Source organism: Miscanthus floridulus, chromosome 1 (assembly GCF_019320115.1).
Source record: "Miscanthus floridulus cultivar M001 chromosome 1, ASM1932011v1, whole genome shotgun sequence".
In the NCBI taxonomy this organism is placed as follows: domain Eukaryota; kingdom Viridiplantae; phylum Streptophyta; class Magnoliopsida; order Poales; family Poaceae; genus Miscanthus; species Miscanthus floridulus.
The window spans coordinates 138,541,480-138,555,954 of NC_089580.1; the positions used below are offsets into that span (position 1 = coordinate 138,541,480).

Here is a 14,475-nt window from a genome sequence, read left to right on the forward strand (position 1 = left end):
ATTTCCTAGAAATGATTTTCGCACTGTAAGCAATGATGAACTTAAACTGCTCTATGCCATGGTTACGAGAAGAAAGGTTTCACTAGTAAAATTTATGATGAAACAATGGACAGAAATTCTTGAACTTAAGGGAGATGTTGGGTGCACTTCTCTGGTCACCCGCATAGCCAAACATTTGGGTCTTTTGGAAAATGCTTCTGTTGTTTACATTGATGACATTCCCCATTGGTATATCGACTATGAATTTTTTGTCCAAGCACACATGTTAAAAAAGAATAAGGATGGGAAACTTGTCATGATGTGCATGGATTATACAACCGAGATTCCATTACCAAACCAGAACCTTGGTTTGTATGCAGTGGATTCTTTTGTCTTTGATTTATAGGTTAAGGAGGCAGCCCCTCGTAGAAATGCCTCTGCAAGATTGACTCGCAACCCAGGTATCTTGGCGATGATCTAATTCTGAAGGGACCGGCTTTCACCAGCTATGCAGGCTGGGATCAGCCGATATCCTCCCGCATGTACCAACCTGAGCATGCTAGTTGGGAGCAGCCTGCTCCTTAGCATGCTAAGAGCTCCTGGCAGCAGGGTTCAAGTGAGCAATGGCAGGATAGCAACTTCGACTACTATCAATAGCAGTCCTATGAAGAAGTTTTGGGCAGCCACCAGGGAGGATGTATGTCCTTCTCTACTCGTGGCTATCATGATCAGCCAATGGGCTACCATGACCAGCAGATGCAACATTCCCACATCGACACCAGGTTGGCAAACATAGAAGAGACACAATACGACATCTAGAACACGCTTCACCAGCACTCTTAGTGGCAAGAAGAAGTGTGAGACTGCCTTACCAACATCCAGCAACACCAGTAGCAGGAGAATGAGAACTAGAGCTATCTGTTCCAGAAGTTCAACTTTGACCCACCATTCTGATCGATTACAACAACACCCAGCTTGGGGGAGGAGGATCCCACATTATCTAAGGTAAGTTTTCTTTTCTAGTATTTTGTTCCCTTTGGTTATTTATTTATTTTCAAGTTTGTCTTATATGTAAAAAACAAAATAAAAATTTGCCTTTATCTTTTTATTTATATATTAGTAGGTGTGATCTAAAAAAATGAAAACCAAATAAAAAGAGTGTGTATAAAGTTTGCTTTAATTTCTATTTTTAAGAGCCAATAAATAAAAAGAACTTGAATATGATGATTCACAATGGAAATGATGAAAAGTTGCTCTGTTATAATTCCTTTCAAGTACCTAGTTTTCAACCTTGAATTCTCCCAAGTTTTGGAATGACTATTTTGACATGAGAATTTGCTCTGAACTTGAAACTCGTAGGTAGCAATGCTTGATCCAAGTCTAGGTAATTGACGGATATGATATGAGAAGGTCTGAGCTGCTATTTATCTTGTTCCAAGTGATACTAAGTTCTGGAGATTTCCTTTGAAAAACATAAAAATGCAATATGATGAGTTCCTGTATGACAAAGCTTGAATTCCTACCAGACCCGAACATGATATTTAGGCTAGGAAAACTTCTACTCATATATGCTACTTGTTTTACATTGAGTTTTGTCAAGCTTTGTTGACCCTTATGAGAGGTTTGTCATGCTCTTAAAATCAAGATCACGTACACACCACCCACATATACACTACTCCTACACCGGGGGTTGGCGCAAAAATATGCTTTTCATCTAGATCCACCCAAAAATGTTATACTCCTACACTATTAGTAAGCAACAAAAATATTCTTGATAGGTATCCATCCAACAAATAAATGCTCCAAGTTCTTGTTGCTATCTCTCAAAAGTTTTGTTGCAGAGAAGAGGCATGGGCTATGCAAGAGTTACTCATAAAAAAAAGAAAAAAAGAAAAAAAGAAGAAAGTATTTTAAAAAATGGACAAGTGTCCGAATTATCAAAACAATGGGTACTTAGATGCCCACCTAAAAAAAGAAAAGAGAAAAGAGATGAATAAGATAGCCCATGTTTTCTTGCAAATGTTTTCAAATTCCAAAAGAGAGATAAGTTTTCAAGGAGCATAGTAGAATTAGGTTAGCCACCATATATTCCACACACATGCACATCTTGATTTGATTGTATGACTCAACTCTCTTTGGATCCGTTGTTTGACTTTACAATATATGTATTGCAAGTATGCTCTTTCATACTATCACCATTCCTATGAGCTCCACATAAGCCTTAGTTGTAGGAAGAAAGGCATAACATCGCTATTGCCTTGGTGAGGATCCACAAATATCACATATATTGAGAGACTTGAGAGTGTCATACAATGGAATCTCTTAGTTTTATTTTGAAAACTTACAAAAACTCTGGAATAATGGTTGAACAAAGAACTTGAGACATAGTGCTTGACTTGATCATTCTGTCTTTCAATTGCTCAAGATCCAAGTGAAGGCTACAAGCCCCATGGGAGAAGGTAATATGGGTAAGTTTGGAAGTCAGAACATTTTGTTCTAATCTAGAGGAGAATTCTTGTTTGAACGGATGTGTACTTTTGAGGAGTGAAAACATTGTAGCAACTTCTGATCCATTGTTAAGTTTGGCATTACTCAGGGACGAGCAAAGGTTAAGCTTGGGGGAGTTTGTTGATGGTAGTTACCATCCATTATAAACCACCAACATAACTTGAAAACATGCATGAAAATGATCACCAACATAGACTTAGGGGTTTAAACTGACAATTTCCATGAGTTTTGGTAAATCTATGTTTCCAGCAGGGTTTATCTAGAAAACCGTCAAGGGGGATCAAATCGACAAATTTAATCACACTTATCCGCAGCGAAAACAACCCCAGAAGGTTCTAGAAGACTCGATAGGACACCACACCGAAGTAGAGGCTAAGGCACCTATAGGCTGGCTAGCCACTAGGGCCCACCTATCAGGCCCCCGTTCGTATGTCGGTTCTCCACCGCCTTAAGGAAAGTCGGTTTGATTCGAAGGTCTAGAATTGATGCTCCAGCCTATATATACCAGCCCCTGCCCCATCCCTCAGGCAGATTTCCATAAGTCAAGATCAGATTAGAAATTAGGGTTTCTAGAGAGAAGAGAATAGAGCTTTAATTCTTTAAGTTCTAGTATAGGCTGGCTAGCAAGGTTCAAGTAGAGTTTGGGCTATTGCTCAGGATTTCAGATTCATCATCTGGAGGCCGGTATATCCATTGTATCCCTCTTTATTTATGACTTTGTTCTACTTCAATATTATGTTGCTATTTATTATGTTCCTAGTTTGCTTTGGTAATATACTTGATATGGTTATGATTGATTATTAATATATGCATATGTTCGCAAAGCGCTTAGCTCAATACTCGAGTGACTTAAGTGGTCAACATAATGTAAGCATGGTGCCTAAATATTGTTTACCTGCGGATGCATTCTATACTCTAGGTCATGTGGTAGATCACGGATGTGACACTCCTGTTGAGTCCTTTGTAGTCCACTCCCCATTTGTAGGGCAAGTAGAACCCGGTTGCGAAGGGAGTCAAGCTCTAATCTTGATCTTCCTTAGTAATATTCTGTCGGCCCCTCAATTTGAGAGTCCTTAGTACATCCGTATTTGCACCAGGATCACGCACAAATACGCACTACTCATAGGGATGGTACACAGATATATAATAAAAGGTTCTGAGCTTTATTGATATTCTAAATTAAGGTCTACAATAGTAGCCCAAGGGGCATAGTCATAGGCTACATAGCTAGCGGAAGACTACAGCCGTGAAACGACATTATTGGTGGTCTCTAAAGCGGGATTACAACACAATGAAACTACATCCTATTACACAGGCAACTTGAGCGCAGACAAAACCCTAGCCTCGATGTCACATTCCTACGATCGTATCTCCTTATGGGAAACCTAATCCTCATGGTATGTTTCGTCTTTGAAGTCAGTCTTCTTCTGTGCCGAGGTCTATGAGTCAACAACGGGTGAGTACATACGTACTCAGCAAATCCCAACCACAGGGTGGAAATAGAGATGTGGCGGTGATTATGATTAAAGGTTGGGTCCTAGCGGAGTATTACCATTCCCACTAGTGCCCAAGTTAGCATCATTCCATTACCAGTTTCATTACACATAAAAGTAAAACTAATCATAGTATCCCCTCCTAATATTTTCCCATTCTAAGAATGTGGCTATTCGAATAGATTTAATAAACTCTACAGAGTTGTAAAAATTTCCCCAAAGGATAGGTGCAACCTCATCCATGATCGGTGGACGAAATAGACCTAACGAGACCTCGTACCCAAATGTACGTGACCTTAGATGTCCATATAAATCTACTATGACTTCTTAGGGGTTGGAGACACAAAATCAAGAAGATACCAAACCCCCCCAAACGTGATGATACCAAATCATCACAAAAGAGAACATGGCTTGAACACGACCAAGAAAGTAGTGGCTCGAATGCGGCCTAAAACCCTAAAGCTTAATGTGGAAGATGACATAGCATCCACGCTAACCGAATACGAAGGAAATCCATCCCCCGTATTGGCTCCTAATATTCCGCTACCTACACTGGCCTCCTAGTAGAAACTATACTTCTGTCTAATGGGGTGTGAGGTCAAGCCTACCCATATAGACATGTGTCTATATGAAAATAACTCACTAGGCGAGAGGGACTACGAACCGGTCGTTATGTGATCGAGGCGAGTATCTCCCATAGGAATCCTCTCCAGGCATCCCTACCATGGTAAACTACCTCCATAGTTTACCACTACTCGCCCCATGTAGTGGTTTAGTTCAGGTTTAACAAGTTTTAAGTTCTATTATTATCCCTAAATCTAGTCATGGTGTGGAGCTCATAAAATAACAAGATAACCATTTATCTTAATTATTTCATACTAACCGAGCTCATTTTCTAAGGTAATAATCTCATAGTCATGTTTTAGCATTTCGGTGGTTTTAAGCAAGATGGTAGGGAGGGGAGATAGGACTTGCCTTCATCATTGACACTTTCTGGCACGTCTACGAAATTTAGGTCTTCGTCCTCCTAATGATCACCGTCGTCTGTCAGACGTATCGGTTGAATATGACTACCGCTACTCACAAAAGAAAAAGGCAAAAGTAAACATAGAACTATATGGTGGCACTAGGTGCATATGGTAGGGTTTGATTTTAGATGTGATTTCATGCAAAACAGAGTTATGGTTTAAAAGTTATGAATTTTTGAAGTTTATTCTATTGCTAGTTAACTTGGTAGAATTTTATATGCATTTTCTAGTGCATGAAAATGGGTGCAACTTCATGGTTAATTTCTTTAATGCATCTAGTTTATTTACAAATTTTATGGGAATTTTTCTATGTCGAGAAAGTAGGTTTTTAACCTTCTGTGTGCACTAACTGGGTGTACCCAGCGTTTTCCTTTGTGTACCCAACGCTGTGTGTGGGGTGTGTGTGTGTGTGTGTGACAGGTGGGTCCCATGGCCACGTTAGCTTGGGATGGCGTCAGGACCATGGCCCATGTGACAGAGAGATGAGGAGGAGGGGAGGTAAGGGATGGGGATGGCGGTAACGGGGACACCGTTACACCCCGGTCCCACCCGTCAGTGAGAGAAGGAAGGGAAGAGGGGAACAATGATGGGACGGTGGTTGTCGGTGTTGGCCAGAACAGGGAAGGTGGCCACGGGCTTGTCGAGAAAAGCTTTGCCAGTGGCATCGTGCCTCAGGAAGGATGTGTGGTACATGGACGGTGCTCAGGGTGGCTCACCGCGGCCAGTGGTGGGTTCCACGGTGGCTGCGGGCGTCCGAGATGGTGGTGGTGGCTCACTGGAGCTTGTGCGGCGGTGGAGAGAGGTGAAGGTGCTTCTAACTAGCCTAAACTACCTAACCAACTACATGTGTGGGTGCGCGGGAGTGTGAGAAATGCTATGGGGTGACGTGAGGACCAGCCGAGCCCTACCGATGGCGAGATGGCGGCCATGGTGGCTTGGTGGTGCATGGTGCACACAGATTGGGCAACACAAAGGGGAAGAGAAGGAAATAACTGTGCCATTAGATAGAGGAGGCTTTGGGGAAACTCACCTGCTGCTCCAATTGGCTGGGGACACAACGAGAGGGGAAGAAGATGGAGGATGCTCCAATGGCATCGGCAGAGACTAGATTAGGGAAAACCGACCTAGCGCTCTACCGGAAGGGGAAAGAGGAAACGGAGGGGGAGATGTTGTGTTCTAGCTCACTGCGGAGCTCGAAATGGTGGTGGGTGAGGCGGAGGCTCACTGGCTAGCCCCTTTTATAGGTGGGCAAGGTCATCGGCGGTGGCGGGATATTTTTGTGCCCGCCGGTGGATATTTTCCACCTCACGCACATGCTCGAGCTTGGTGCTGGTGAGCTAGATGCCTCTGCATCCGTTCGTACTCCGGCAAGGTCATCACCATGCTTGGTCACATCAGTGAGGTCTTCCCTTGCCGGCTGCCATGCTGGCATTGACGCACTATGGGTGTTGAGAGAGAAGAGAGGGAGGGAGAGGGGACATGGGACATCTCGAGGTGTCGTCAACTTGGTGATTATACACCTGTCGTCCCCGGTGCCGAGCTGGTCCATGGTGGGGCCGGTATGGCGGCATAGGCATGGTTGGCATGGGGGAGACAAAGGAGCTGATGGCTAGGTCTCACCTATCGGACAGAGAGAGAGGTAGAAGGGCCACGGGCTGTTGGCGCTGTGGTACTAGGACGTAGCCGGCCCATGCAGGAAGGGGAAGAAGGGAGGGGGAACTAGGCTGTGCTATAGGACAAATGGAGAGGGGAAGGGAGAAGAAGCCCATTGCCCCTTTTCTATTTCTGTTCCATTTCTATTTTCCTTCTTTTCCTATTTAGCTATTTTGAAATGGTTTGAATGCAAATTCAAAAGCAGTTTGAATTTAGTGATGCCACCATAAGTTCAACAAGCAAACAAACACTCAACCAACCAAGGTTTCCTAATATTCTATTCCTATGTTGATTTATTTATATTATTTTCTAGGTTAACTAGTTGTATGTGTGAGTTTCTATGCAAAGTTTTAAAAAGTTCAATTTTTAGTGATTTTTAAACTAAGTCAAATTTTTAGGGTGTTACAAACCTACCCCCTTAAAAAGAATCTCATCCTTGATATTTGAGCTGATCCTCGAATAGATAGGGAAATTCCTTTTTAAGATCGTCCTCTCTTTCTCATGTGGCCTCTGCTTCTGTATGGTTACTCCATTATACTCGATAAAACCTTACTGCTGTCCTTCTGGTTTGTCGGGTGACTATATCCAATATCTTAACCGTCCTTTCTTGATATTGTAAGTCTGGCTATAAGTCCATGGTTTCCATAGGCACTTGCTCTTCTAGCTCTCTTAAGCATTTCTTTAGTTGTGACATGTGAAACACATCATGTATATCTGACATCTCTGGCAGTAATTCCGGTAAGTTACTGCTCTAATCTTTTCAATGATTCGGTAGGGTCCAATATACCATGGGGATAACTTCCCTCTAACTTGAAATGTCCGAGTACCCCTGATGGGTGATACTTTCAAGTAGACGAAATCTCTGGGTTGGAGTTCTAATGGTCTTCTCCGAGTGTCTGCATAGCGCTTCTGTCTACTTTGTGCTGCTTTTAGGTTTTCTCTGACCTTGGCTACTTGCTCTTCAGCTTCCTTGATTATATCAGGGCCGAACAAATTTCTTTCCCTGACTTCGGACCAGATTAATGAGGTCCAACATCTCCTTCCATACAAGGCTTCGAATGGTGACATTTTCTGACTGGCTTGATAACTGTTGTTGTACGAGAATTCTGCGAACGATAGGCTCTTTTCCTAGTCTTTTCCATAAGTCAACGCGCAAGCTCGTAACATGTCTTCCAATATCTGATTTACTCTTTTCGTCTGTCCATTGGTCTGCAGGTGGTAGGCTGAGCTATAGTATAGTCGTGTTCCTAAAGCTCTATGTAAGCTTTTCCAAAATCGGGTGGTGAATTGAGTTCCTCTATCTGAGACTATTCGGCTTGGTACCCCGTGTAATCTAAGAATGTTGTTAATGTAGAGTTGTGCTAGCTTGTTACCCTTGTAGTCAATCCTTACTAGAATAAAGTGTGCCACCTTTGTCAATCGGCCCACTATAACCCATATGGAGTTGTGTCCATTTGGTGTCTTGGGTAATCCTACTATAAAATTGATGCTGATCTCATCCCATTTCCAAACTAGAATGTGCAATGGCTGAAGTAATCCTACTAGTCGTTGGTGTTCTGCCTTGACTCTTCTACACATATCTCATCGGGCGACATACTCTGTGATATCTTCTTTCCTTCTGGTCCACCAGTATTTTTGTCTGAGGTCCATATACATCTCGGTTGATCTTGGGTGGATAGAGTATGCTGAATGGTGTGCTTCATCCAATATTAACCTTTGGAGTGCTTCATCCTTTGGTACACATATCCGATCTTTATACCATAACTTCCCTTGTTCGTCGATGTGGAATCCCGGAAGTTCCTTCCTACTACTTTTCTCTTTGAACTGCTGAATTTCTTCATCCTGGTCTTGGGCTTGCTTTATCCGGTCTTCTAGGGTTGACCGCACTTGTAGAACATTCAGGAGGCCTTGTGGTATGATTTGCAAATTTAGTTGGCAGACTTTTTGTGCTAACTCTGGTCTGGTTTAAGGTTGTCATGTAGTGACAATATGCTTTTCTGCTTAATGCATCTGCTACTACATTGGCTTTTTTGGGTGGTACTTTACACTTAGGTCATAATCCTTGAAAAGTTCCAACCATCTTCTTTGTCATAGGTTCAAATCAGGTTGAGTGAAAATATACTTCAGATTTTTGTGGTCTGTAAATATCTCGCATTTGTTTCTAATGAGATAGTGTCTCCATATCTTCAATGCATGTACCACGGCTGCTAGCTCCAAATCATGGGTTGGATAATTCTCCTCGTGTTTCTTCAGCTTTCAGGAGGCATAGGCAACTACTTTATCATCTTGCATCAGGACACATCCTAGTCCTTGTCGTGATGCATCACAATATACTACAAAGCTTATGTGTATATCTAGTAGCGTGAGTATTGGGGCTATGGTTAACCGGGTCTTCAACTCTTGAAAACTCTTCTCGCATGCCTCTGTCCACTTAAATTCGTTTCCTTTCTGTGTCAGGGCTGTCATGGGTCTTGTAATTTTCGAAAATCCTTCTATGAACCTTCGGTAGTAGCCCGCTAGTCCTAGAAAATTGTGAACTTCTGTCACATTGGTAGGTTGCTTCCATTATGATATGGCCTTAACCTTTTCTAGGTCTACTTTTACTCCTTCAGTGGTGATAATGTGTCCTAGAAAGGTGACTTCTTGTAGCCAAAACTCACATTTACTGAACTTGGCATACAACTCATGTGCTCGTAGCTTGTTCAAAATTGCTCTCAAATGTTGTTCATGTTCTTCGGCACTTCTTGAATAGATGAGAATGTCATCGATGAATACTACTACAAACTTATCCAGTTCCTCCATGAACACCTTGTTCATCAGGTTCATGAAATATGCTAGGGCATTGGTTAGTCCAAACGGCATCACAGTGAACTCATACTGTCCGTAGCAGGTCATGAATGCGGTCTTTGGTATGTCGCTAAGTCGAATCTTCAATTGATAGTAGCCTGATCTCAGATCTATCTTGGAGAAATAGTTGACATCTTTTAATTGGTCAAATAGGTCGTCAATTCTAGGTAATAGGTACTTGTTCTTGATGGTGACTTCATTGAGTGATCGGTAGTCAATACACATCCTAAGACTGCCATCTTTCTTCCTTACGAACAAAATTGGTGATCCCCAAGGGGATGAGCTTGGTTGGATATATCCTTTCTCTTATAACTCTCGTAACTGCTTCTTCCACTCTTCTAACTCATTGGCTGCCATTCGATAGGGTCTCTTGGCAATGGGTGTAGTTCTGGGGATCAGGTCAATTATAAACTCTAAATCTCTGTCTGGTGGCATTCCCGGTAACTCTTCAGGGAACATATCGGGGTATTCACATATGACTGGTACTTCTTCAACACTTGCTGCTTTCATACTACAAACCATCGATTCTATTTTGGGGGCTTGAGGGTGACATTCTACCTTTAATCCTTTGTGATTTATCAAGGTTAGTGCTCTGTCGCTATAGGATATAGTGCCATGGTGTTTCCTTAACCAGTCCATTCCTAATATTATATCCAAACCTTCTGTCTTCAATACTACTAGGTCAGCTTGAAATTCTACTCCGTCTATCATTATCTTCACTCAAGGGCACTTGAGGGTGCATTTGAGGATAGCTCCAGGGGTTCAAATTAATAAAGGGGTGGGAAGTAACACTGTTCTTAAACTATTTCTAAGCACAAAACAAGCAGAAACAAATGAATACGATGCACCAGAATCAAACAACACAGTTGCAAGAGTGGAGTTTACTAGAAACTCACCATACATGACATCAGGTGCTGCCTGTACTTCCTCTGCATTAACGTGGTTCACACGGCCTTGCCCAAAATTTGGGGCATTCCTTCTCGGCGGTCCAAAGTTCTAAGGCACTTAGCGTCTAGTACTTGAGGCGACTGTCTTATTGTTGGCTAAAGATTGAGCAGGGTAGAGTTTCCTACTTTAAGAGGGCATTGGGCTACATGGTATCCATTGTGGTATTATTGGTATTCTTGGGCTAGTTGTTGTTGTTGTTGCTATTGTTGTTATTGTTGTTGTTCTTGTATTTGGATGTGGCTTATGAAGTGTTTGTTCTAGATGTCCTATACTGCATAGTCGGCTAGTACCTTGTGGGTGTAGTGTTGTTGGGGTAGACTCATTGTGTTCTTTCCTGCTGGCGAGCGCATTGTATCAGAAATTTGCGCTTCCGTTCTCCTTCACCTTTGACACGTTCTTCTTCCAATAGAATGGTGTGGTTCATCAGCGTGTTGAAGTCTGGGTAGATGTGAGTGAGCATTTGCTCTCGTAGGGATGCGTTGAGTCCTCTTCTAAAACACTTCTTCTTCTTCTTGTTGGAGTTGACGTCTTCTGGTGCGTATCGTGCTAGCTTCATAAACTTCCTGATGTACTGGTTGACTATCATTGGACCTTGTCTTAGTGAATAAAATTTTTCTGCCTTTATCTCCATGATCCCTTCTGGAATGTGGTATTCACAGAACTTTTCCATGAATTCTTGCCAAGTGATAGCTTCTGGCTCATTAGCTGCATCTTGGTAGTTCTCCCACCATTCACTAGTGGCTCCTACCAGTTGGTGAGTGGCTAGAATAACTTTCTCTTCATTGGTGGCTCTTACTGCATTCAATTTCTTGATGATGGTATGCAACCAATCGTCGGCTAACAATGGGTCATCTTCTGCACTATCAAATGTCGGTGGGTGAAGTCTCATGAATGCGGCCATTTTCCCTTGTCCATTACCATTATCCTGCCTTCTTGAAAAATTTTCTAATAACCGGGTCTGTCGATCCATCACTTCTACAAATGTTGGTGGAGGTGGTAGGGGTTCCTCCCCTTGCACTAGTTCATTTCCAACATTTTGCTCAACTTTTTCTTCATCTCCTTCAGGTACATCTTCTATATCTTGGATGTTATCTTCTTGCAGTTGTTCAAGCCCATGCTTATGATTACGATTGCCTCTATTCTGCCTGCCTCTTAGTCTAGGTGCAACTAGCTCTTCTTCCTCATGAACCTACCTTTCAGCGGCCCCTTTCATGATGATCCTGTATCCTATCGGACCTTCATTCCATCTGTTGCCATAAATTGGCATAGATGAGAAGACATCCTCTAGGATTTGGATGCAAGAAAATAAAATAACAAGCAAGCAAAGAAACACATGCACAACAAACACACAATACATATATTACATAAACAGTCATACATATATGATATAAGGATGCATCATACAACAGCTGCTATAGTGATTGCTACACATCTACTCATACTTCTAATGACATCGAAGCGACACTAGACTCATTACTACTACTACACGGGTACTAGACACTACTACTTGCTACTACAGTTCTCATTATTTATTTTACAAGAACTGCATCACATGACTTTGACTCATTACTCTACTTGAACTGCATCTTGCAAAGGTCCCAATGTGTAGAATTGCCCTTTTCCTAGGTCAACTACTCATCTTGCATCGTGTAAAGCTCTTGTGTATATCCATCATCATCCTGCCCTAAAGCGACTCATGACAGCTTAGCTTTTGTGAAATTGTCTGCCATGGACTCCTGTGTCTCAACTATCTCTCAGTCAGAATATGACTCTTTTGGAAAATATCTGTTCAGCTCGTAGTGTGGGTCTTGTGGGTCATATGCTGGTGCTCCATCTCATGGGCCTATGATCACGATCCGTTTTCCTTTCTTCGTCTTCTTCAAATGCTTCTTTGTTCATGCTTGCTGTAGGGCTTCCTTCAACTCTTGGCGATAGGATTCTAGCTTGCTCTTTAGAATTGCTCTCTCTTGTCTTACTAGGTATAGCTCCCAGTTGGTGTCTTGTAGCTCACTTCTAATCTCCTTCGCCTTAGTTATCCATCTTGTTAATTCTTGTTGCTGATTCTCGTAGAGGGTGTCAAGTGCATCTAGGTACTTGATAGTGGTTACTGCTATGTACTCTAGTGTCTTTGGGTGAATCTTCTCTAATGCCCATACCTTCTCACACCACATGGGGGTGGTCTGATTATACACTAGAAAAAAATCTTGTGGGAGTGTGCTCAATGTCTTCTTCAAAGATCTGACAGTACTTTATAAGAGCCTAGTGTGCTACTTTCTAGCATGTATCTTGTAACTCTTTTCCATAGGCAGTGTGGTACTGAGTCTGAAATGCCGGGCATGATGGATGTTCTAGAATTCGCACACAAATCTCACACTTAGGTACACCATCCTCGACGTACTCATGACTGTAGTACATCGGCGCTTCGGTGTAACCCAGTCTCTGCAGTGTCTCCCATAAGAGCGGAGGGAATCCTTCAGCGGTCAGACAGTCCGACTTAACCCATTTGTCATCCATTGTTGCAAAATTTACCATAAGGGTTAGAACATTTTGCAACAAAATGAGAGACAACAATGAGAAGGGTTCGTTGCCTTTACTACTATTAGGTTTGCGGTTATTCCTATCGCTATCAAACTATCTAACGTGTTCCAATCCTAGGGCTTTGTCCTATGGTCAAGCTCGGCTCTGATACCACTCTGTCGGCCCCTCAATTTGAGAGTCCTCAGTGCATCCGTATTTGCACCAGGATCATGCACAAATACACACTAATCATAGGGATGGTACACAGATATATAATAAAAGGTTCCAAGCTTTATTGATAATCTAAATTAAGGTCTACAATAGTGGCCCAAGGGGCATAGTCATAGGCTACAAAGCCAGTGGAAGACTACGGCCGTGAAATGACATTATTGGTGGTCTCTAAAGCGGGATTACAACACAACAAAATGGCATCCTATTGCACAGGCAACTTGAGCGCAGACGAAACCCTAGCCTCGATGTCACATTCCTATGATCATATCTCCTTATGGGAAACCTAATCCTCGTGGTACGTTTCATCTTCGAAGTCATAGTCTTCTTCTATGCCGAGTTCTATGAGTCAACAATGGGTGAGTATATACGTACTCAGCAAATCCCAACCACAGGGTGGAAATAGAGATGTGGTGGTGATTATGATTAAAGGTTGGGTACTAGCGAAGTATTACCATTCCCACTAGTGCCTAGGTTAGCATCATTCCATTACCAGTTTCATTACACATAAAAGTAAAACTAATCATAGTATCCCCTCCTAGCATTTGCCCATTCCAAGAATGTGTCTATTCGAATAGATTTAATAAACTCTATAGAGGTGTAAAAATTTCCCCACACGATAGGTGCAACCTCATCCATGATAGGTGGATGAAATAGACCTAACAAGACCTCGTACCTGAATGTACGTGACCTTAGATGTCCATATAACTCTACTATGGCATCTCAGGGGTTGGAGACACAAAACCGGGAAGATACCAAATCCCCCCAAACGTGATGATACTAAATCATCACAAAAGAAAACATGGCTCGAACATGACCAAGAAAGCAGTGGCTCGAACGTGGCCTAAAAACTTAAAGCTTAACATGGAAGATCACATAGCATCCATGACAACTGGATACAGAAGAAATCCATCCCCCGTATCGGCTCCTGATATTCAACTGCCTACATCAGCCTCCTAGTAGAAACTATACTTCTATCTAACAGGGTGTGAGGTCAAGCCTACCCAAATAGACATGTGGCTGTACGAAAATAACTCACTAGGCGAGAGGGACTAAGAACTGGTCGTTATGTGACCGAGACGAGTATCTCCCATGTAACACCTCGGGTGTTAGCCTTGCATAACTTGACTTGCATAACAGTGAGCATGAGCATTAAGCATTCATAAATCATCATTTACAATTGAAACATCTGATCGAAACATATGAAACATTGCTTGTTATTTCGTGTTTCTTGTAACATATGCATATGATCATGTGCAAATAAATGCTAGGGT

The 14,475-nt window shown here is 42.3% G+C and overlaps 1 protein-coding gene across 1 annotated transcript; it reads right to left on the reverse strand.

Moving 5' to 3' along the window:
- Positions 1-10,775: 10,775 nt before the first annotated feature.
- LOC136464100 (uncharacterized) lies at positions 10,776-11,357 on the reverse strand. Its single transcript, XM_066463061.1, has one exon. The coding sequence runs from the start codon at positions 11,355-11,357 to the stop codon at positions 10,776-10,778; it is 582 nt and encodes a 193-aa protein (XP_066319158.1).
- Positions 11,358-14,475: the final 3,118 nt, after the last annotated feature.